Raw genomic sequence first — 23959 nt, 5'->3', positions numbered from 1 at the left:
CCCCACAGCACCTTCTGATACAATCAAACCCTCTTTTCAAATTTACGATCCCTGACACAGACAGATGACCCAGTAAGCAAGATAAGCACGGGCTTACTTGTGCTTACTTCCTATTCTGTAGTGAACAACTTCACAGAAACCCATATGAAATTGTTCATTACAGATTAGTAAGTAAACACAAGTAAGCCCGTGCTTACCTTGCTTATTGGATAATCCTCCCCTGGATAGGGAGGAACCCACCTCTTGCTTGGATTCTCTCAGAAAGGATGCCAAGAGTGTGGTGGTAAAAGGAACAACGAAAACCTCGAGGGCAGGTTCGTAGGTCGGGGAGGGAGTCACGCCCTGGGGAGACCTGGCCTCTAGTCTTGGTTCTCAGTCATTCAGTGTTCTCAGTTCTCGCGTTTATGCAGCCAGGGCGTCTGGGCAGTTCCCTGCCAAGCCTCCTTCTCCCCAGATCCCGCGGTCTTGGTCTCTGAGCCTCCCGGCTGCGAGCAGCAGAGTCGTCCCCTCACAGTCAAGGCTCCGCGCCTCCGGCCCGCGCGGCGCTTGGGAAAGCTGACCGACGCGCCCCGCCTCTCTCCCCGCCCCTTTCGCCCGTCGGCCTCCCCCGGGTCCTGTGCGGAAAGGAAAGTCGGGCCTGGTGAGCGGGACCAGCGGCGGCTTCCGGGAGGAGGTTTGGGCTCCACGGGACTCCGTCGGGCCCCGCATTCCCGCCAGAGGCAGCGGTGCAGAAGCCGGGAGTCCGTGTGGATCTCCTTGCCGAGGGCCGCGCCGCCTCAACATGGGCGAACATGGCCTGGAGCTGGCGTCTATGATCCCGGCTCTGCGGGAGCTGGGCAGGTAGGGCCAGGCCGGCTGTCTTCGGTCCCTTCGTCCCCCACCCCTCCCGTCCCCGGTCCCAGCCGGCGGCTCACGTGGGGCTCCCCCGCTCTGCAGCGCGCCGGCTCCGGTCTCCTCAGCACCGGCCCGGGCCCTGTGGAGATGCCCGCTGGCTGAGCTGGGCGCTTCTCCCTCAGAGACCGGGAAAAGACCCGAAGCGTAGCCGGAGGCCTGAGGGAAGCCGGTCCGAGAGGAGGAAGGCGTCTGCCGGCTCCACCTCATCTCTGTCGCGGCCCGGAGCTTGCCCCGACGCGGGGTGAGGGGGGTGCCCTGCTGCCGCCGGAGAGAGGGGTCCCTTCCGGTCACTTCCTGGTCCGTTTTCCACACTCAGTTGCTATCGAGCGTTTTGGAATTCATGGTTACACCGTGTGTGAGAGCAGAGCCCTGTGTGCGCCGCACGGTTTTCCTCCTAGCCGCCTCTGGGTGGACTCAAACCTGTAACGTTTGGGTTAGCAGCCTAAGGTGTTAGCCGTTGTTTGCACCGCCCAGGGACTCCTCGTGTTTACCTCCACTTGTCAGCCATACAAGCACATTTAGTCTTTTTCAGTTACATAAATAAGGAGATAAGAGACCTACACCGTTCTTGTCCCGATTGCATCACCCTATTTTTGTGTGTGTGAATTTTTTCCACTTTGCACAAATGTTGCAAAGATACTTTGCATTAACGTTCTGTAAAGTAACGTCTACTTTTGTAAAAAAAAAAAAAAGTAAAAGTGCTCTTTTTATTAAGTCGAAGTACAGATTTTCTCCTTCAGGCTCATTGTGAAGTTCCTTCCGTTTTTCCCACCTTGCTTTTTTATGTAATGTAGAATTAGCTTCCCTCTTTTCCTCCATGAGATTTATTAATAAAAGTAATAGTATCTTGGATTTATACTTAGTCTGTTTCATCAACAGAGGTTATATTACCTTTCATTTTATTTATTTGTAGCCATTTCAAGAGAAAGAGTAGAAAAACTGACCCATATAGAATTGTCTAATAACGGACACTTCTCACCATCTTTGTTGCTATCACCATAATTTGTTATCTGGAGTATTACAGTAATCTCCCAGCTGGCCTCTCCATTGCTACTTTTGCCCGTGTACAATCTATTTCCCACTCAGCAGCCAAAGTGATTTTTTTTAAACTATAAATCATACTCTAAATTATATAATATTCCTCCCCTGCTCAAAACCTTCCTTTGGCTTTCTAGCACACTTAGAATACAATCCAAACTCCTTACAAGGCCTCTAAGGTCCTGCATAATCTGGCTCCAGCCTGCCTCTAAACTCACTGCTTTCTGTCCCTGCCTTGTTCACTCTGTTCCAGTGGCATTGACCTTGTTTCTCATACACCAAAGTCATTCCTGCCTCCAAGCCTGTTTCTTCTGTCTGAACACTGACTGGCTTTGTTCAGATGTCGGTTTCAGAGATGCCTTCTCTGACTTCCCTATTTAAAATTGCTTTGCAATCAAGATATTTTTAGAGATTGATAGTTGCAATTAAAGTGTTGAATGGCCAGTGGGATGGGGATGAAGATCTTGGGTGCAGCAACACAAGCCACTAGAGGACACCTGGATGATGACCTGGGAGAGGAGTGTTTGAGATGGAATAAACTCATTGCCATCAAGTCGATTCCGACTCATAGAAACCCTATAAGACAGAAATGCCCTGTGGGGTTTCCAGGGAGCAGCTGGTAGGTTTGAACTGTGGACCTTTTGGTTAGAACCCTTAGCTCTTAACCACTCTGCCACCAGGCTCCTCCCCCTTGTATCAGAAAAAAAAAAATCTGGGTGGGAAGGAGCCTAGGTTTTAAAGAATGGAAAGAAGGCTGGAACATACTGAATGAAGAGGGGAGTGGTATAAGATGAAGATTGAAGGACAGGCAGGGGCCAGATTATTTAGTGCCTTACAGACTAGAATAAAGAGTTAGATTTTATTGTAAGTGCAGTAGGAAGCCTTTGAAGCTTTTTAAGCAGAGACATAACAATTGAATTTACCTTTTAAAAATGTGTTTTATGTTCTCTCCCCTTCCTAAAACCCTTCGATGTCTCATCGCCCCCTGTGCAAAATCCAGACTCCTTAGCTGGTCCTCTGAGCTTTGACCCCATTTTACCTTCTAAGCTTCATCCTCAGTTACTTCCTTTCCCTTCCTAGAGCCCTGGTGGTGCAATGGTTAAGCACTTGGCTGCTAACTGAAAGGTTGGCAGTTTGAACTCAGCCAGCGACTCTGCGGGAGAAATACCTGGCAGTCTTCTCCTGTAAAGATTACAGCCTCGGAAGCCCCATGGGGCAGTTCTACTTTGTCATATAGGGTTGCCGTGAGTCGGAATTGACTTAACGACACATGTCAACAACAGAGTTCCTAGAGCAGGCCGTGTTCTTGTTGCTGAGCCTTTGCACATGCTCTTTCCTCCCCTTGGAGCACCCTCCACTTCTCCTTTGTGTGTTTCAGGGTGATGCAAATGGTTTGTGCTTACCTGCCAACCAAAAGGCGGTTCGAACCCATCCAGTGGTCTGGTGAACTTCTTTAAAGATCACAGCCAAGAAAACCCGATGGAACAGTTCTACTCTGTAACAGATGGGGTTACCATGAGTTGGAATCGATTCCACAGCAATGGGTTTTGTTTTATTTTTCCCTTGTTTTACCTGCCTGACCCCTTAAGGACTCAGCTTTGTCTCGCCTCCTCCAGAAAGCCCTGACAGATAGGCCCCTCATCAGGATTGAGTGTCCCTTTTGTGTTCTTTCTTGGCGGTATTTGTACTTAACCATACTGTGTTATAATTACTGGTTTACTTACTTGTCCTTTATTCTGTAAATTCTGTTAGAGCAGGTATATTGTATCTTGGTTATCCTGGTATTTGATGCTTGCCCCAGAGGAGGTACTCAAATATTTGTTGAATATATTCAAACTTAATGTAATACTTAAATTTCTAATCAAATATCACAGTACACTTTTTGAAAGAGTATATCCTCTGGGTTTTTTTTTGGGGGGGGGTATGTCCTCTTAGTTCTAAGGCAGAGGTTGCAAAATAAGAAATACTCCCATGAGTTTCCTTATTGTGATATACATGAAATAAATGATAATCATCTTTTTTAAAGACTAATTTTTAAAAATTTTATAAGTAACATATGAATGCATTATGCTTATGCAAAATTAAACTTTATAGGAAACTGACCGCCCACAAGCCTGGTTCCTGTCCTTACGTACCTCATTTTCACATTTTAAAATAAATAACATTTGCCAAATTGCACTTGGCTTATGACAAAATGTCTTGGCTTTTTTATTTTTCTGTTGCTGTATTTGTGTCTGTGCTGTCTGATATGGTAGCCGCTAGCCACATGTGGCCATTGAATACTTCAGATGTGGCTTGGTCTAAGTTGAGGTTTACTGTAAGTGTAAGATACACTGGATTTCAAAGACTTAATACAAAAAAAAGGCGCTCAGTAATTTTTATATTGATTACACGTTGAAACAGTATTTTGGATATATCGTTATAATTAATTTTGCCTGTTTCTTTTTACATTTTTGATGTGGCTACTAGAAAATTAAAAATTACATTTGTGGCTTGTGTTATATTTCTGTTGGACAGTACTGATTTAAATAAGATATATTGTACCAAGTTTTTGTTTTCACAATGCTTTCAGCTACAAATGTAACTACTTGTTTTTTGATTTTCTACATACCTGGGATTTATGTTACTTATGAACATCTGTTGGAAACCCTGGTGCGTAGTGGTTAAGTGCTATGGCTGCTAACCCAAGGGTCGGCAGTTCGAATCCACCAGGTGCTCCTTGGAAACTCTATGGGGCAGTTCTACCCTGTCCTATAGGGTTGCTATGAGTCGGAATCAACTCGACGGCACTGGGTTTGGTTTGGTTTTTTTAATAAACATCTGTTAACTTCGGCCACCTACTAGTTGCTTGTCTGTCAAACAAGACAGAATTCTGTGTGCTGCAGGTATGCAAGGGGAAATAAAAGTGTCTCTCCTTTGGGAGCTTATGGTCCAGTGGCAGAGAAGAGGGAAATACTCCACAGGTCTGGAAGGTTGTGCATCAAAGAGTTACATAAAATTCAGGAAAATCCTTATGAATCATTCATTCATTCAACAGATATTTTTTAATGTCTACTGGGCCCTGGTGACACAGCAGTTAAGAGCTCAGGCTGCTAACCAAAAGGTTGGCAGTTCAAATTCACCAGCCGCTCCTTGGAAACCCTATGGGACAGTTCTGCTCCGTCCTATAGGGTTGCTATGAGTCAGAATCAACTCCATGGCACTGGGTTTGGGTTTTTTTTGTGTGTGTGTATACCAGGAAAGGAGTCCTGGTGGTGCAGTGGTTAAAGTGCTCAGCTGCCAACCAAAAGGCCAGGGATTCGAATCCATCAGCTGCCCTGTAGGAGAAAGATGTGACAACCTGCTTCCATAAAGATTTACAGCCTTGGAAACCCTGTGGGACAGTTCTACTCTGTCCTGTAGGGCTACTATAAGTCGGAATTGACTCAGCAGCAGTGGTTTGGTGGGTGTACCAGGACCAGTTCTTTCATGGTGCTTATTAGCTATAAACACCGTAATCCTGTATGTAACCAGTCAAGATTGGACTTTGTTGTTGAAGAATCAAGAAAACAATCGTCTTCCCATTTTTTTTTAACTCTATTTGAGATAATGAATGGGAAAATAACTATGTACATTGGTAACGTATTTAGATTTTCTTTTTAAACAGAAGAAGTATACTGGGAATGCCAACATTAAAACAAAACACATTTCAAGTTTAGATAATTTTTTATAAATGAAATTGTGAATTTGTTTAAGTGTTAAAAACTTTTTATTTGTGTTTCAGTGCCAGTCCAGAGGATTATAACATAGTTGTACAGAAGCCAAGACAAATCCTATGTCAGTTCGTTGACCGCATCCTTACAGATGTGAATGTTGGTAAGAAACCACTGATTTCTGACATCAACCTTATAAATTACTCACTTTCTTCTCTGTATGTACATGTGTACTTGTGTTTTTCTCTTTCTGGTTTTAGATACAGAGTTAGTAATGATGATATTTCCGATTCTCAAACAAGTTGTTTGTTCTACAGGCTTGCCTACTGCTTGTTACATAATATGACTTAGGCTTTAAAGTAATTCTGTTTTTCTATATGCTGTCTAGATTTCCTGCTGGTTGGTATGAGTTCTTTAATATTGACTAATATTACATATACTATTTGGCCAGTTACAATGATCTGGACCGTATTTTAGTTTGGTCTTATCCCAGTGGTTAAGAAACAGTAAATGTCGTAAAGAACTCTAAGAGTTGGTGATTCTGTCTGTGGGAGGTAATAGGGGCCTTTGACTTGTCGAGTCAACTATTGCGTATTTGTGGCAAACTAAGACAAAATGTTAGCAACTTGGCACTGATTCCTAAAACCAAGGTGATGTCACGTCTGTCATACCTGTTTTGATTACATGGAAGGGGTGATACCGAGTGAAACTTGGTTCAATGTTTATAATTTTGATTCCAAATTCAGCACTGATTTTATAACTTGTGATAGTTATTTAGGCTTTCTTTTTTAAATCAGTAAAATTATTAGTTACTGAAGAATAACAAAAGACTATTGAATATTTGCAAGATGCGTTTTCATATGGTGTTTCCTCCGATTAGACCACTTGCCTTTCCTGTCTCCGCTTGACCAACCCCTCATCATCTAGGAATCATTTGCTTCACAACATCTTCCTGGCATCTATTCCCCTTGCTATGGATTCATTCTTCCTTCACCAAAAAACTGCTGTTCAGTTTGTCATGACTCTTCATAAGGAATCTTTATTGTTCTAGTTGCTGTGGAACTCATAAAGAAAACGGACTCTCAGCCAACCTCTGTGATGTTGCTGGATTTCATTCAGCACATCATGAAGTCGTCCCCACTTATGTTTGTAAATGTGAGTGGAAGCCATGGCCAAAACGAGGCCAAAGGCAGTTGCATTGGTAAGTTCTGCTGTTTGTGCATTCATTCGCCATCTGTCTTATGAAATCGTCCCTATTCTGCTCATTGTAAATATCAACATATGCATCATTATACTTCTTTTGTTGGTCAAATTTGCCATCAATTGAGGGATGGAATGGCAATCGTTATTTTTATTTCAGCCACCCTTATTTATTTATTTTTAAATTATCTTTCATGTACTTGGTACTTAGAGTGGAATAGAAGTAATATCTGTTTATTTGCCATTGAACACTTTGGCACACTTTTGTTTGTTCATTTCTTTTTTTATAATCACTTTCTTCTGGATCAAGGATTGGCAAACTATGGCCACAGACAGACCACCTGTTTTTGTAAATAGGGTTATATTGGAACACAGCCACACTCATTGATTTACTTATTGTCTATAGCTGCTTTCGTGCTACAAGCCTTGACTAGTTGCCATGGAGAACGTATGGCCCTCAAGCCTAAAATATTTACTATCTATCTCTTTAAGAAAAAATTTGCTGACCTCTTAATAGGTGTTGAAGCTTTTTTCTAGGCTTGATCCTTTTGTCCCTTTATTGGTCTTCTCATAAAGAGCTACAAAGCAAAACATCTTTTATTTTATATATATAAAGCATCAAATATTTTTAAATTTTTTGCTTGAACTTGAAGACTTGTGTCTGCTAAGAAGTCTTTTCTGATCACGACTCCCCACTCCAGGCCCTAGGCCTGGCTTGGTTGCTCTTTCTTTATGCTCTTTAGTACAGAGTGGTATTAAACTGTACTATAATTACCTGTTTGTCTCTGTTCTTTGCTCCAGTGTTTTTTAAACTACAGGTCATGACCCATTAGTGTGTTAAGAACTCACTTTAGAAGCTACCAGTATTTAAGCAAAATAAAATATAATCATCTAGGAAATATCATACATAGTACATTGCATGCAAGAGTAAGTATTGTTTCATGAAACTTTTGTTTCATATATTTAAATAAAATATGTATGTATATGTGGGGCCCTGGTAGCGCACTGGTTAAGAGCTCACCTGCTTATGATAAGGTAGTCAATTTGAATCCACTGCTTTGGAAACCCTATGGGGAAGTTATACTCTGATGTGTATACTTGATCATGATATGAAATGTATCTCTTACTTGCAGTCCTAAAGTCTGAGGAACTGCTGTAAGATTTATGAGGATGGGGCTGTGACAGATTTATTATTGTCTACCTGGGACACAGAGTTGCCACTCAATATTTCTTGAAGGAGTGATAATAACTATTTATTGAGCATTTTTATACTCAGGCTCTATGCTGGGTATTTCACGTACATTGTCTTATTTGATCCCCCCCAAACCAAAAGAAAATCCGTTGCCACTGAGTCAATTCCAAATCACAGTGACCCTATAGGACAGCGTAGAAGTGCCCTGCAGGGTTTCCAAGGAGTGGCTGGTGAATTTGAACTGCCAACCTTTTGGTTAGCAGCCATGCTCGTAACCACTGCGCTACTAGGGCTCCTGATCCCCCCTTCAGTAGCCCATAAAGTAGGTATCATGATTCCCTCTTCATAGATGAAGATACAGAGGTTCAGAGAAATGAAGTAACCCTGCCCAAGTTCATATGAGTAGTAAGTGGAAAGCTAGGACCTAATCTGTCCAAACTACTATAATAAAGTTGCATTGTGTAGGGACTGTTTTAGACTATTTTTGTTAGTAAAGTGTATACTTTGAAAGGAAGCCCTGGTGGTGCAGACAGATAAGCACTTGCCTGCTGATCGAAAGGCTGGCAGTTTTAACCCACCCGGTAGCTCCGTGGGAGAAAGACCTGGAAATCTGCTTTTGAAAAGATTCCAGCCCAGAAAACCCTATGGGGTTGCTATGAGTCTAAAATGACTTGACAGTCACTAACAACAATACTTTAAAAATCAATACACAAGAATTCAGCAAATAAATTAGCACTTCTGATATGCTTGTTTATTTAACATCTGTTTGTTTATTTCAAAGAATTCAGTAATTGGATTATAACAAGACTTCTGAGGATTGCAGCAAGTCCATCCTGTCAAATGTTACACAAGAAAATCTGTGAAGTCATCTGTTCATTATTATTTCTTTTTAAAAGCAAGAGTCCTGCTATTTTGGGGGCACTGACAAAGGAATTATTACATCTTTTCGAAGACTTGATTTACCTCCACAGAAGAAATGCAATGGGACACTCCGTGGAATGGCCAGTGGTAGCTAGCCGATTTTTAAGTCAAGTAGATGAACACATGGGATATTTACAACCAGCTCCTTTGCAGTTTATGAGTTGGCAAAATTTAGAATTTATTGAAGTCACTTTATTAACGGTTCTTATTCGTATTATTGCAATTGTGTTTTTTAGAAGGCAAGAACTCTTACTTTGGCAGATAGGTTGTGCTCTGCTGGAGTATGGTAGTCCAAAAGTGAAATCCTTAGCAATTCGCCTCTCAACCGAACTCTTTGAACTTGGAGGGCTCCCAGAACAACCAGCCAGCACTTTTTTCACCTCATTTTTTGAATTATTAAAACGCCTTGTAGAAATGGATGCCGATCAACTAAAACTTTATGAAGAGCCATTGTCAAAGTTGGTGAAGACATTATTCCCCTTAGAAGCAGAAGCTTATAGAAACATTGAACCTGTCTATTTAAATATGCTGCTGGAAAAACTCTGTGTCATGTTTGAAGATGGTGTGCTTATGCGGCTTAAGTCTGATTTGCTAAAAGCAGCTTTGTGCCATTTACTGCAGTACTTTCTTAAATTTGTGCCAGCTGGATATGAATCCGCTTTACCAGTCAGGAAGGTCTATGTCGGAAATATTTGTAGGGCTCTTGTGGATGTGCTTGGAGTTGAGGGAGAAGCAGAGGTGAGTCATTTTTAAGCTTACTTATTAAGCATGTACTTGGTTCATCATTCAAGTGCATGCATGTGTGCAAGATGTAATAATGGGAAAATAGGATATCTTTAATAATATTGTGTACCCAGAACAGAATGATTTCCATTGTATAGTCTGACTCCCTGTTAGGGATTTTTGCTTTGATTTCAGAAGGATTTGAAACGAACTGCCAGTGGAGTAATGAACTGCCAAAGGAGCGGAGTGCTTTAAAGTAGAATGTGTGATGTGAAATATGCATGTTGCATTATTAATTAAAAAGGGACCAGTTACTATCTTTATCGCAGAAACTTTGAGTAGTCGCATGGAGCTTATGCTTGACTGATTATAATTAATCACTTTTAGAAAACCTTTTATGATCCTTTTCCTTTTTAGACTATGGGAGGCGGTACAAGCATTACAATAAAATAGATACACAGTAATTTGATTAAACATTTTGGTTTATTTTTTATCTATAAATCTTGCCAGATTTCTGTTATGAAAAAAGTTAGCAATTCCCTTATAGAATTTTTCTTCGTGGCAGAGGGGAAAAACAGGTTACAGAGAAAAGGATTTGTCTTAAGCCTTTTAAGACTGTAGAGCCACAGTTGATATATATGCTGAAATAATACAGATTAACTTGGGTCTTTGTTTTGTCGTACGAGACTCTGAGAAATTGTTTACTTCACCAGGAAAACGTACAAGTAATACCTCGTGCATTCTTGCTGCCTATGTGTAATAGAACCATGCTTTCGAGATACAGTTTTTGGAATTTTGTTTTCTCAGTACTTGTTGGGTCCACTTTATGAAGCCTTAAAAATGGAAAGTATGGAAATCATTGAGGAGGTTCAGTGCCAAACTCAACAAGAAAAACTCAGCGGCAACAGTGATGGAATATCACCCAAAAGACATCAACTCAGCTTGTCTTTAAGTTCTTCCAAAAGAGCACTGAAGCAGACTGAGGAGTACGATCAGCGTTCAGTTTGTATTTAGTCTTTTAGTAAAACTTCATTCGCTTTTAAAAATTACCTTTAATGAAGTGCTTTGACTTAAATGTACAAAGAACATTTGTTCTTTCTAAACTTACTACTTAAAGTATTTTAATAGTTCCTCTAGTCTATTCTAGTATGAAACATTATTTCAGGCTTAAATATGATCACTCTGCGTGTCTTTACTTGCCTGTCTGGTTTAACTTTTGAATATATGAAAAATCTCTGAGACTTCACAAGTATGAGCAATTTTTAAAGTGTTAACAAACTATTTTTTGTAATGTAGTCAGAGAATTGCCGTATCTGATCCAGCCCTGAAATAGTTGTTTTAAATTTATGTTAGTATAAATTTTAGTAGTTAACATTACATAGTATCTGTTGTTTTAAATATTTTTCACATTCTAACCAAATTTATTCATGAACATTTTCCTACTGTGATTATAATTCACTGTAGAATTAAACATGTGGATATGAGCAAAAAGAGCATATTATGGAGTGCACTGAGACACAAAGCTGAATCCCTGCAGGTTATTCTTGAATGCAATAGTCCGGACAATCCTGTTATTGAGACTTTAGAGGGAATCACTGTTGTCCTGCAACTCACTGCACTGTGTACGGTTCACTGTTCTCATCAAAACACGGACTGGTAAAACAACCTCTTGTGTTTTCTGGGTGGGCTTCCTGTAATGAACTTGAATTTACTGGTTTAGGAAAGCTAGTTATTCACTTGATTCAAGTGATCTTAGAACACAAACTTTTCATGAAGTGGACAAGACACCTAATTTTTATTGAGTTCACTAAATATTAGGCACTGCTAAGCAATGTACGTTTCTTATTAACTCTTTATAGTGATGTTGTGAGGTAAATGTTGTTCGGCCCAATTTACAAAATAAAAGTTGAGGCCCAGAGAAATTGAGGCTCTTGATGTCTGAGGCCTGAAGTAATTTCCCTGAAGACACATGATCTAATAGCCCATCGAGTGGCAGAACACGTTTCTAAACGACTCGGAAGCCAACGTTCTTTTTGCTATACTCCATTTCTGCATTTGGTGATAAGAGTACAAAACCAAAAAACCCAGTGCCGTCGAGTGGATTCCGACTCATAGCGACCCTATAGGTGGTGATAAGAGGAGGAATTTAGAACTCATCAAAGGCAAATTTTCAGTTCAGTGTTGCTAATATAGAATTATTAGGGGAGACAAGTGAAGTGTGAACTCTCTCTGAAATTTTAGCCTTATTCGTATTGCCACATTATAGACCAATAGTCCTTGTTAACTTTTTATGTGATCATTTACTCTCTATTTCCTGACTCACTCTTTCAACTACTAAGTGAAAAAGATTGCAGAGAAACTACATTGATTCAGATTCAATTAGTTTTGGAAGTTAAAATAATTTGAATGTATAACTGATTAGGTTGGAGTGTTCCCTTGCTCTATTATGAAGAAGGGGTTTACTAAGCCGGTTAGTAATTACTGTGTAAGCGTCTGGGGGTGGGGGGTGGGGGTCGCCATTTGGACAAAAGATTTAAAGCAGTTTGAAAATGCCTGTTTATATAGACAACTGATGTGTTAATTTAAAGTAATTCATTTAAGTATATTTGCTATAAGAACTTGCGGTATTTTGTTAGCTGAATCAAATTGAGTTTTTAATAATGTACTTTGAAAATATTCTTAATATTATTTAGTATTTTCATTGATACAAGTTAGTCCAAATTAGCATCAGTCTGCTGTATTAATTTATTAATTATGCTTTCTCATATAATTCGTGCTTACACACACAGAGCACTAAAACGCAAAGACTAAGCTTCAGTTGTGAAGTATTGCTGAGGGACTTTGCTGCTTTCAAGGCTGGGCTTGCCTACTTTGAAGTTTTCAAGACTTCTCAGTTTTTAAATCCCTAGGGATTCTAGAAATGAAGAAAGCGAAGACTTCATTCTTGTAGTTCTAGTTATACGAGACTTTTATTAGACCTCTGACACCTACCTAACCATATGAAAGGTATCTCACTTTTAAGCCTGGTGATGCCACCTTTAACTATCCTACATTAATTTTCATTCCCAAATCCTAAGAGCGATTTAGGCTGACATAAAGAGATTGAACTTAAAATAATAATGACATCTCAATTGATGTGCATATTTACTTTGAAGTGGGTTAAGGTTATAGTTTGTTTTATACTCGTAATTTCTTTTGACTTTACTACAATACTAGGTTTGACTATGATGTGCATTTTAACTATAATATCCATTTTTAAAAAATGTTTTTACTACAGCCATGATTTCAAGGATTCTCAACACAAATATAAGAAGAAACTTTCCATAGTGGTAACTTGGATGTCTTTGGATTTTTATACAAAAGTGCTTAAGGCTTGTAGGAATTTGTTAGAATCTATTAAAAAACCTGACTTGGAGACAGTCATTGATAAAGTGGTGAAAATATATGATGCTTTGATTTATATGCAAGGTGAGTACAAGTAAGCAGTAAATTCGAATAACCTTTAAAAAATCGTATAGAAATAGGCTTTATTTTTGGCCTGAAGCCTGAATGTAGAAATATTGTGGATATCCATAAGTTTTTTTTCCCCCCTTGATTATAGTTTTATTAACCCAGTAAAAAAAAAAAAGATGATAGTTTTATTAAGCTTGTCATTTATTTCTGAGTTCCAAATTTATTTGTGTGGTATTTTGATTTACTGTTACTATCCAGTCAATATAAATGATTTATAACTTCTTTTTAAGTTTTCTTATTTGGAAATCTGAAAATCTGATTTTTTTTATAAAATATATATTTTTAGGAAGTCACTTCTTTGGGTTTACAAATCTCTGGAGATCATCTATGGGACTCTGTTAAGCACCCCTATTTACTGAATGTTCATATATGTGTCCTCTTGATGTTTAAAACATCCATATTTTTATTAAAAAAAGAGTTGATGTGATTAAGGAAAAGTTACAATTAATCATCTGTTGTGTGTTTCTGTAGTAAAAAGTTCATTTGAAGATGAAATTCTGAAAGATTTATGTGGAATGCTCTCACTTCCATGGATTTATCCCCATTCTGATGATGGTGCTTTAAAATTGACCACATTTGCCACTAATCTTCTAACATTAAGCCAGAGAATTTCAGATAGCTACTGTAAGTAGTCACAGAATTTTGCTTATATTAAGTGCATTTTATTTTGTTTTAACTCATCTCACTATATATGAAGTCTCTAACACTGATCCTTGTATCTTTTCAATAATTTAAAAAAAGGTATATTTTAAATAATTCAAAAAGGAATTAGATGTGTAAAAAGGAACAAATGAAAGTCTGCCCCACGTATCCTATTCCCTTTCTTTCTGTAAAAAGTTTGAAATGTATCCTTACGTATCTTTATGCTTATTTAACAATATTATAAAATATTTGATAAATACAAAAAAGGAGAATACAGCAAACACTATTATACTGACTACCCAGTTTAAGAAATGAAAATATTAGATACAACAGAAACCCTTTGATGTTCCCTCCCCAAATACATTCCCTTCCCTCTCCCCAAGGTAACCACTGTTCTGAATTTGATGTTTACTATTCTGGTGAATGTTGTCATGCTTTTACTATATATGTATTTATCTTTAAGTAAGATATAGAATTGTTTGCTTTTTGTAACTTGTATTTTTTGGTCAACATCATGTTTTTGAGACTTACCCACGATGACACATGTAACCCTAGTTTTTTATTTGAACTTCTGTGTCGTAGCCAATTAAATAAATAAAAACCCATTGCCATAGATTTGAGTCTAACTCATGGCAACCCAGTAGGACAGAGTAGAACTGCCCCATAGGGTTTCCAAGGAGCGATTGGTAGATTCATACTACAGACCTTTTGGCTAGCAGCCAAGCTCTTAACCACTGTGCCACCAGGGCTCCACTGAATGAGTAGGTACTATTTATTAGTTCTCTTACTGGTGGACAATCTAGTTTCCATGTTTTCCCATTTACAAACAGGTTTTCAATGAATGTCTTCGTAAATGGCTCTTTGGGCATTTCCAAAGCTTTGCTGTTTGAAAAGTGTGGTCTAGAGACTAGCAGCCTCATCACCACTTGGGAGCTTGTTAGAAATGTAGAATCTTGTGTCCCACTCAAAAAAAAAAACCAAACAAACCAAACCCAGTGCCGTCGAGTCAATTGCCACTCAAAGCAACCCTATTGGACAGAGTAGAACTGCCCCATAGAGTTTCCAAGGAGCGCCTGGCGGATTCGAACTGCTGTCCCTTTGGTTAGCAGCTGTACCACTCGACCACTACAGCACCAGGTTTTCCGTGTCCCACTTAGGCATTCCAAATTAGAATCTATTTTTACAAGATCCCCAGATAATTCATGTGCATATTTAAGTTTGAGAAGCAGTATTTTAAGGTATTTCTCTAGGAGTAGAATTCTTGAGTTTTAGGGTTCGCATGTCCTCAACTGTTGGCATGTCCCCAACTCTGTTCTGCCGTATTGTTGTGCAAAGATGGTGTGCCAGTTTGCATTCCTGTTAGCAGAATTCACGTTAGTTCCTGCTGCTCTGCATGCTTACTGACACTTTACTTTGTCAGACTGTTTTTCTATCTAAAAAAAAATTTCAGGGAAGTAATATTTAAAAATTTTTTGTTACCTGATGGATGTGATTTTCAACTTGCGTTTCTCTGATTACTTAGCAAGGATGTGCACAGACCTTTGTCAGTGGACATATAAATAGTATGCTTTATTTTCTAAAAAGAAGCTTTTAATTAAATTAGATGTTATATGTATTTTAAATGTTACTTGACTTTACAATGACTACGTACACATCTGTATGTATATGCATGTATTTACGTAATTAGTACTGTTAATAATGTTGGAACCCTGATGGCCCAGTGGTTAAGAACTTGGCAGCTAGCCAAAAGGTCAACAGTTTGAATCCACCAGCCACTCCCTGGAAACCCTATGGGGCAGTTCTTCTCTGTCTTATAGGGTCATTATGAGTTGGAATGGCAGCAATGTGGTTTTTTTTTTTTTTTTTTAATTAGAAATGTTATTTAATAGACTTAATTTTTGCAGCACCACAGGCACAGTCACGATGTGTGTTTCTTCTGACTCTGTTTCCAAGAAGAATATTCCTTGAATGGAGAACAGCAGTTTATAACTGGGCACTGCAGAGCTCCCATGAAGTAATCCGGGCTAGTTGTGTTAGTGGATTTTTTATCTTACTGCAGCAGCAGAGCTCTTGTAACAGAGCTCCTAAGATTCTTATGTATGTATTATTTTGAATATATTGTTTAATTGGGAAGGTCATAGTTCTTTGGGTATATATGCATATTTATGGTTATTTCTGAATATATAGAATAAATGTTATTTTTAGTTTTAGAACTAAAAACTTCTTATAATTTGGCAATGGGTAGTAGTGATGACTGCACAGCATGATGAATGTAATTAATGTCACTGAGTTGTACGTGTCAGAAATGTTGAAACGGCAAATACTTTGTTTTATATATGTATATGTAACACAATAAAAAATTTGTTTTCTAGGCTCTGTCTTACTAATACTTTTACACAAAGTTAAGTGAGACTTTTGAGACCACAAAATTAAGCAAGAAGGTTTATTGCCTGTTCTTTTTTTTTACTCAGAGATAAAGTCAAAGATGATTCTGACATTGTCAAGAAAGAATTTGCCTCTATACTTGGCCAACTTGTCTGTACTCTTCATGGCATGTTCTGTTTGACAAGTTCTTTAACAGAACCTTTCTCTGAACATGGACATGTTGACCTCTTCTGTAAGAACCTGAAAGTCACTTCTCAACACGAATGTTCATCATCTCGACTAAAAGCTTCTGTTTGCAAGCCATTTCTTTTCCTACTGAAAAAAAAAACATCTAGTCCAGTAAAACTTGGTGAGTGATTTGTTACGATTTATTTAATATTTTTAAAACCTATTTAAACTCCATTTTTCAAATTACTGATAGAATTAGCCTGTTGCCTCAGAAAATTATAGCAAGTCCCATGCTTGATAGATTCAATGCTCATGTAATAATGATTACTTAGATATGGGATGCCTTGTATTAGACTGCATCACAGAACTCACGAGGGCAGTGATTTTTGGATTTTTGAAACACCTCTCTGATAACCCAATGTGGCATACCTGATGGTTGGTTCAGTGTTGTGAGGTTCAATATTCTGTATCCTCTTTAGTCATACCAGGGACCTTCTTAAATGTGTCCCCTGCTTCTACCTTGGGCCTCTCAGAACTTCAAATGGTTAGGGTACCTTGCCCATCTGAAGACTATAAATTGTATCTTCTTGGTCACTTTCCAATAGTAATGGAATATGGGTGTGTTGGGAGCATGAGATTTACAAGAATGCTTGCAAGTTCCAAGGTTAGTAAGTTTAGGTAGTAGGGTTTAGGTAGGTTAGGTAGTAAGGTGCAACTTGTTCTCAAGTTTTCAAAGCAATAGATGGTAGATGGTTTCTAGGACTCTCTAAATCTTATAATATAGGGTTAACAGTAACAGTAAGATAGGCTTTAGTTCAAGGTTCTGTGAATTGGTGAACTGAGCTTTTCAAGTCTGTCTTGGGAACATAATGATTACCGAAATCTAAAAGTGATTATTCACTTTATGACTTAGAAAATTCTAGAATTTATTTTAGATTTAAATTTATAATTTTTATTAAGTATAAGTTAATTTAAATTTATAAGGATCCACTTTAACCTTTTAAATGCTAAATATTGGTGTTATAAGACACCTTAAGATTCTTTGTAGTATATTATTTATCAGCAATATTTTTGCAATAAAACTTTCATATTTAATGTGTTAAATATGCTCTCATTCTTTAGCTTTCATAGATAATCTACATCATCTTTGCAAGCATCTTGATTTTAGGGAAGATGAAACAGATGTAAAAATAGTTCTTGGAACTTTATTAAATTTAATGGAAGACCCAGACAAGGATGTTAGAGTGGCTTTTAGTGGAAATATCAAGCATATATTGGGATCTTTGGACTCTGAAGATGGATTTATAAAAGAGGTTGATAATTTTTATTTTTCAACATTTGTGTTTTCATAAAACTGGCTCTAAAAATTTCTTTAACCAATTAATTTTATCTTTGTAGCTTTTTGTCTTAAGAATGAAAGAAGCCTATACACATGCCCAAATATCCAGAAATAACGAGTTAAAGGATACCTTGATTCTTACGACAGGGGATATCGGAAGGTATGTTTGGCAGTGTTCATATACTGTCTTATTTATCTTGGCCATTCTACTTTTTTTATTTGTGTATGTTAAAAATGGTGATATAAGTGATAAGGTATCGTAGAAAAAAAAGTAATATCCACATGCATTTATTTGTAGATTTGCATTTTGTTTCTGAGATAATGATGATAATTTTTTTTTTTTTTTTTTTTTGTCTTTTTAGGGCAGCAAAAGGAGATTTGGTACCTTTTGCACTGTTGCACTTATTGCATTGTTTGTTATCCAAGTCAGCATCTGTCTCTGGGGCAGCTTACACAGAAATTAGAGCTCTGGTTGCAGCTAAAAGTGTTAAACTGCAGAACTTTTTCAGCCAGTATAAAAAACCCATCTGTCAGGTGAGAGCCAGCATTGTCCCTGACATTGGAAACAACAGTACTTTCCAAACATTGGAAAAAAGGATATATATATATATATATATTTTTTTTTAATTTTCCTTGCTTTAAAAGTGGTATTTTTTTTTAATGACATACTCAGTTTATTCAAGAGAACTTAAATCTTGCCAATTTTATATTCAGTAACTTGGTCTGAATTGTGATTATAAATGGGAGAGGGGAAAAAATCATCTTATAGTGATGTATTATTACTTTTTATTATCAATCTTTAGAGAGATGCCTGTCTTTTAGCCTTTTAGTGATGATAAACTCCTTTATGCCTTGATATTATGGATTTGGCACTTTATTTTTTAAAAAGGTAGATTCAATGCATGCCGGAAAAGTTAGGCTTTGTTAAAGTCCTGGCTTTAGCCTATATTAACTTTGTAATCCTTAGCAAGATATTCAGGTTTCTTAACTAAACCTGGTTACTTCATCTGTAAAAGGGAGATTATGGCATAATCTACCTCTTTAAGGTTGTTTTAAAAATTAAATGAATTAATTCAGGGAATGTGTTTGAAAGAGTACCTGTTACCATCCTATATGTTAGCTTAAAAAAGTATCAGTTAAATTTTCTTCCTTGTGTGAAAACTGACAATAGCATTGTTCTTGCTGTAGTTTTTGGTAGAATCCCTCCACTCCAGTCAGATGACAGCACTTCCTAGTACTCCATGCCAGAATGCTGAGATGAGAAAGCAAGACGTAGCTCACCAGAGAGAGATGGCTTTAAATACCTTGTCTGAAATTGCCAATGTTTTTGATTTTCCTGATCTTAATCGTTTCCTTACTGTAAGTTGCAAATACATAGTTCACTTAACTGAGTTTTTCAATTCAATATTTTGTTCATTCTATTTTAGGTTTTATTTTTAAGAAAAAATCTGGTAAATACGTTGAGGAACATGCAGTGCCTGAATTTTCAAATTTACATATTTTCTTTTGACTTTGATTTGAGGCTTAAGTTCATATTGACTTGAGTCATTGCTCTGTATGATTAACTGTCCTGAAGAGTCAATACTAATTGATTAATGCTAATTAATTGTACTAACTATTTGAGTCTTTATGTGTTTAGTGCAGTCATTGGTTCCATTGATGATGACAAAGTCTAACACGGTGGTTTCTACCATGAAGGAGCTGGACTAATAAAGTATAAAACGAGTGGTATAGATCATCTGCTGAAAATTTAGATTGTAGAGTTTATAGTATGGTGTGCTTTGGGAACCTTTGAAAAGTCACTGGGGCTGAGTTCTGAAGATGGATGGAGTAAATTATTCTTTATTCTTACCTTTTCCCCAAAACAAAATTTATCATTACTCTTAATTGATAAATTGTAATAGTGATTCATACAAAATTTTTTGCTGTACTATGACTAATTTTAACAAACTTAAATTGTACTGCTATTGACTTATAAATTGGTCAGATCCTCCTGGAAGGAAATATAATAGTTTGTGGTAAGGACCACAAAGATATTCATACCTTTTCATTCAATAACTTCACTCCGGGAATCAAAGAGTACAGATGTTTATTACATTATCCAAATAGCAAAACAAAATAAAAATTAGACAGAACCCTGAGAAGAAACCTGAATGTCTAATATTTAGGTCGTATAATATTATATAACCATTAACCTAACAGTTATGAAGACTTTGTAGGTACTACCTTATAACGTTATAAGCCTTATAATGTTAATATTAAGGTAAGGGTATAACATAAATAAGGCATAAGCATCTTTGAGGGCAAGGCCTGGGTCTTGTTCAGTGTCACATCTCCAGCGTCTAGGATGGTGACTGGCCTGTTGTAGGTGCTCGTTAGATACACGGTGAATACATAAATGCAAAGCCAATTGTTTTATGTTTGGAACTTTGTATAAATTTTTTAACAAAATCTTAAGGAAATAGGCCGAAATGCAAATAGATTTGTTGCAGTATTGGGGTAGTGAGTGTGTTAAAAAGGTTTTCTTTAATATTGCAGCATTGACATTTTAATTTAAAAAACTTCTTAAAATATTGCATGTATGGTTACGCTTGTTCATTCTCTAACGTAAGTTAGCTCATTTAATACATCAGCCTTGGAACTTCTACGTTAGAGCGTGAGTATATTTTAGCAGATAGACGGGTAGGTAAGTGGATAGATAGATAGATAGCTGCTGTCAAGTGTACTCATGGAGACCTTATGTACAACAGAACAAAGTGTTGCCCAGTCCCGCATCATCCTTACCATCGCTGGTATGTTCTAGTCAGTTGTTGCAGCTGTTGTGCCAATCTTTCTTACCAAGGGTCACCCTTACCCTCGCTGGCACTCTGCTTCATCAAACGTGATGCGCTTCTCCAGCAATTGATCCCTTCTGATGAAGTGTGCAAAGTAAGCAAGTTGATCATTGCTCTGTTGTGATCCATAAAATTTTCATGGGCTAATTTTCAGAAGTAGATTGCCAGACTTTTCTTCCTACTCTGTCTTAGTGTGGAAGCTTCCCTGAAACCTGTCCACTGTGGTTGACCCTGCTGGTATTTGAAATACTAGTGGCATAGCTTCCAGCATGACAGCAACACGCAAGCCGCAGTAGTATGACAAACTGACAGACAGGTGGTGGGTTCTAACACATACTCCTGAGAAATTATCCTTTGTGCTAGTGTGGGCCTTGCCTATTTTCTTCTCTGCTATATCTGCAGTGCCAGAATCAGAATATCATAATAGATGTTCAAGAAATATCTGTTGAATGAATAAATGGCAAATACGAATTCAAATGTAAGTCCTACATGGACACCAAATTTGTGTGGCATTTAGAAATGTTTTCCCCCAAAGCTTACGTGAGTGTTTTGTCAGTGGACAAATGTACTTTTTGGTAATTGCTGTATTTCTTTTCCAGAGGACGTTACAAGTTCTGCTACCTGACCTTGCTGCAAAAGCAAGCCCTGCAGCTTCTGCTCTCATTCGAACTTTAGGAAAACAACTAAATGTCAATCGTAGAGAGATTTTAATAAATAACTTCAAATATATTTTTTCTCATTTGGTCTGTTCCTGTTCCAAGGATGAATTAGAACGTGCCCTTCATTATCTGAAGGTAATTGAATGTTTGTAAATATTTTACTCTTGTTTAAATTAACAGAGGAGAGCTGTTATAATGTTCTTTAGGAGGGAGGGTGGGTCATTTATCCTCAAGTGATAGAGGTTCAAATATTATGTTAAGTAAGCTTTATCCTGGGGCTAGAGGAGCATATTAAATGGAATTCTTTTATTTTCTTTGAGCATTTAACAGTGATGGGATATGACAGTCATCCTTTCATGGATCAGGTTCTCAGCTAATTGCATTTTAGTATTTTTTAGTTGATTGGAGCTATAAGTTGATTAGTGGTATATAAAAACCAAGCCTTTGTCATCAAGCTGGTTCTGACCCATAGGAATGTTATAGGACAGAGTAGAACTGCCCCATAGGATTTCCAAGGAGCGGCTACTGGATTCAAACTGCTGACCTTTTTGTTAACAGCCCCTTTTGGTCAGCAGCTATAGCTCTTAACCACTGTGCCATCAGGGTTCCTAATGATATATAGGTAACTATGGGAAGGTCCCTGGTGATGCAGTGGTTAAGCGCTTGGCTTCTAACCCAAAGGTTGGCAGTTCGAACCTGCCAGCCACTCTAAGGGAGAAAGATATGGCAGTCTGCTTCCATAAGGATTATAGCCTTGGAAACCCTATGGGGCACTTCTACTCTGTCTTGTAGGGTCACTGTGAGTCAGAATCGACTTGACAGCAATGGGATATTTCTGGGAGATGGGGCTTTGGTGGTGCAGTGTTAAAATTCTTGCCTTCCATGTGGGAGACCTGGGTTTGCTTCCTGGCCAGTGCACCTCACGCGTACTCACTACCCATCTGTCGGTGGAAGCTTGCATATTGCTGTGATGCTGAACTGGTTTCAGTGGAGCTCCTAGACTAAGATGGAGAAGGAAGAAAGGCCTGGCAATCTACTTCTGAAAATCAGCCGTTGACAATTCTACGATCATAGTGGTCTGATCTACAGCTGATTCGCAGGGATAGCACAGGACCTGGCATGTTTTGTTCTATCGTTTGTGAGGTCGCCATGAATTAACAACAACAAACATCCGTAGGAAGAGGCAGCCTCCTTCAGTTGAAATACAACGTGGGTGTTTAGTTACTTAGTGCTCTGATTGGAATTTGGCCTAGTTTCTCGTAGTTTTAAAATTTAAAATTATAGCTAGTGCTTCGTTTTTGGTGTTATATTAATGACAATATCTTTGAGGAATATGAGACTACATGAGGATAGGAGACCCTGTCAGAAATGCGTATGTGACTCTACTGTTTTCTCTGATGCTATTTTATTTCAGTTGTTCTATGATACGTCAGCAACATATCTCTTCCCACATGAGAGTTACTGAATACTGTATTTATCATCTTGAGAAAGAAAATCTATACATTGTGGAGGTGAAATAATAATAATAAGTATTTATAGAGTACATACTACATGCTGGAAACTGCTAAGCAGATTTATATGGATTGTTTCACTTAATTCTTAAAATTACCAAATAAGACATGGGCACTATTATTTTTCCATTTTATAGGTAGGGAAACTAAATCAGAGGGAAGTAACTTGCCCAAGTCACAGCACAGCTAATAAGTGACAGCTGAAATTTAAACCCCAGCAGTCTGACTAGAAAGACTATGCCCTCAGCAACTATACTGTATTTCCCCCCCTGGTGATACAGGTCTATGGATACTAAATTGATGATATTATAAGACATTAGAGAAAACCAAAACTTTTCTTTTTAAGTTTTTTTTTCAAAATAAAGTCTGATCCCTTGTCTTCATTATCTATAGGCCCATGGGTGACCTACCAGCAGAGAACAGGATAAGAATCCTTTTCCAGTGTCATTTCTTAACACCATTAGTAAATCCTGTCACCTGGTCCAGAGCTCCTCATATACTAGTGTTGTTGTTGTTGTTGTGTGCTGACTGAGTCGGTTCTGAGAGTAGAACTGCTGCATAGGGTTTCCTAGGCTGAAATCCTTATGGGAGCAGATCGCCAGGCCTTTTCTCCTGTGGAACCACTGGTGAGTTTGATAAATGTACTTATTTCTAGGATGTTAGTATGAAGAAAAAACTTTTTTTTTTTTTTGTCAAATGTGTCTTTGGCTTAGAATGAAACAGAAATTGAACTGGGAAGCCTGTTGAGACAGGATTTCCAAGGACTGCATAATGAATTACTGCTACGTATTGGAGAACACTATCAGCAGGTTTTCAATGGTTTGTCAATACTTGCCTCATTTGCATCAAGTGATGATCCATATCAGGGCCCAAGAGATATCACATCGCCTGAACTAATGGTGAGAAATACGCTGTATGTTTACAGCACCTTCTTCTCTCCCCCTCCCCCCACCCCTCCTCCCTTGGCATGGCAGACTAACTTCATCAGTTCTAACTATATTTAAATCCATTGTTGGATTGAAGAGAAGTTAGAAGATATGTTATTCCTTTTTATCCTTCCCTAGCTTGGATTTTTACCTGAAGTCACTTTACTGTTTTATTTATCCCTCTGAATATATAAATCCTCAGACTTACTATTTTTTCTTTCAGTTGCTCTCATTCCTTTGAGAGAATAAAAGGACTATCAGCAAAATGTCTTGAAAGAGGTTTCTGTCTCTGCTTCATTTCTCTTTAATTCTTCGGCCAATT

General features: G+C 38.1%; 1 protein-coding gene across 8 annotated transcripts in view; it reads left to right on the top strand.

Moving 5' to 3' along the window:
* The first annotated feature begins 629 nt into the window (after positions 1-629).
* Positions 630-23959, top strand: part of ATR (ATR serine/threonine kinase) — a 99852-nt gene continuing 76522 nt past the window's right edge. For 2 of the 8 annotated variants that reach the window (XR_002787273.2, XM_003416172.4), the window contains exons 1-16: positions 631-840; positions 5696-5787; positions 6676-6825; positions 8798-9675; positions 10468-10646; positions 11125-11316; positions 12938-13128; positions 13645-13797; positions 15720-15912; positions 16287-16549; positions 17491-17681; positions 17767-17867; positions 18070-18241; positions 18896-19066; positions 21141-21335; positions 23425-23610. Coding sequence is in view for 6 of the 8 variants with exons in the window: in XM_003416172.4 (XP_003416220.1) it covers positions 782-840; positions 5696-5787; positions 6676-6825; positions 8798-9675; positions 10468-10646; positions 11125-11316; positions 12938-13128; positions 13645-13797; positions 15720-15912; positions 16287-16549; positions 17491-17681; positions 17767-17867; positions 18070-18241; positions 18896-19066; positions 21141-21335; positions 23425-23610 (3366 nt within the window). In the remaining 2 variants the exon portion in view is untranslated. The other 6 variants (XR_010319141.1, XM_023555458.2, XM_064275538.1 and 3 more) reach the window with 6 other exon arrangements.

This window comes from Loxodonta africana, chromosome 23, assembly GCF_030014295.1.
Source record: "Loxodonta africana isolate mLoxAfr1 chromosome 23, mLoxAfr1.hap2, whole genome shotgun sequence".
In the NCBI taxonomy this organism is placed as follows: Eukaryota; Metazoa; Chordata; class Mammalia; order Proboscidea; family Elephantidae; genus Loxodonta; species Loxodonta africana.
This window is presented reverse-complemented; position numbering and strand designations above follow the sequence as displayed.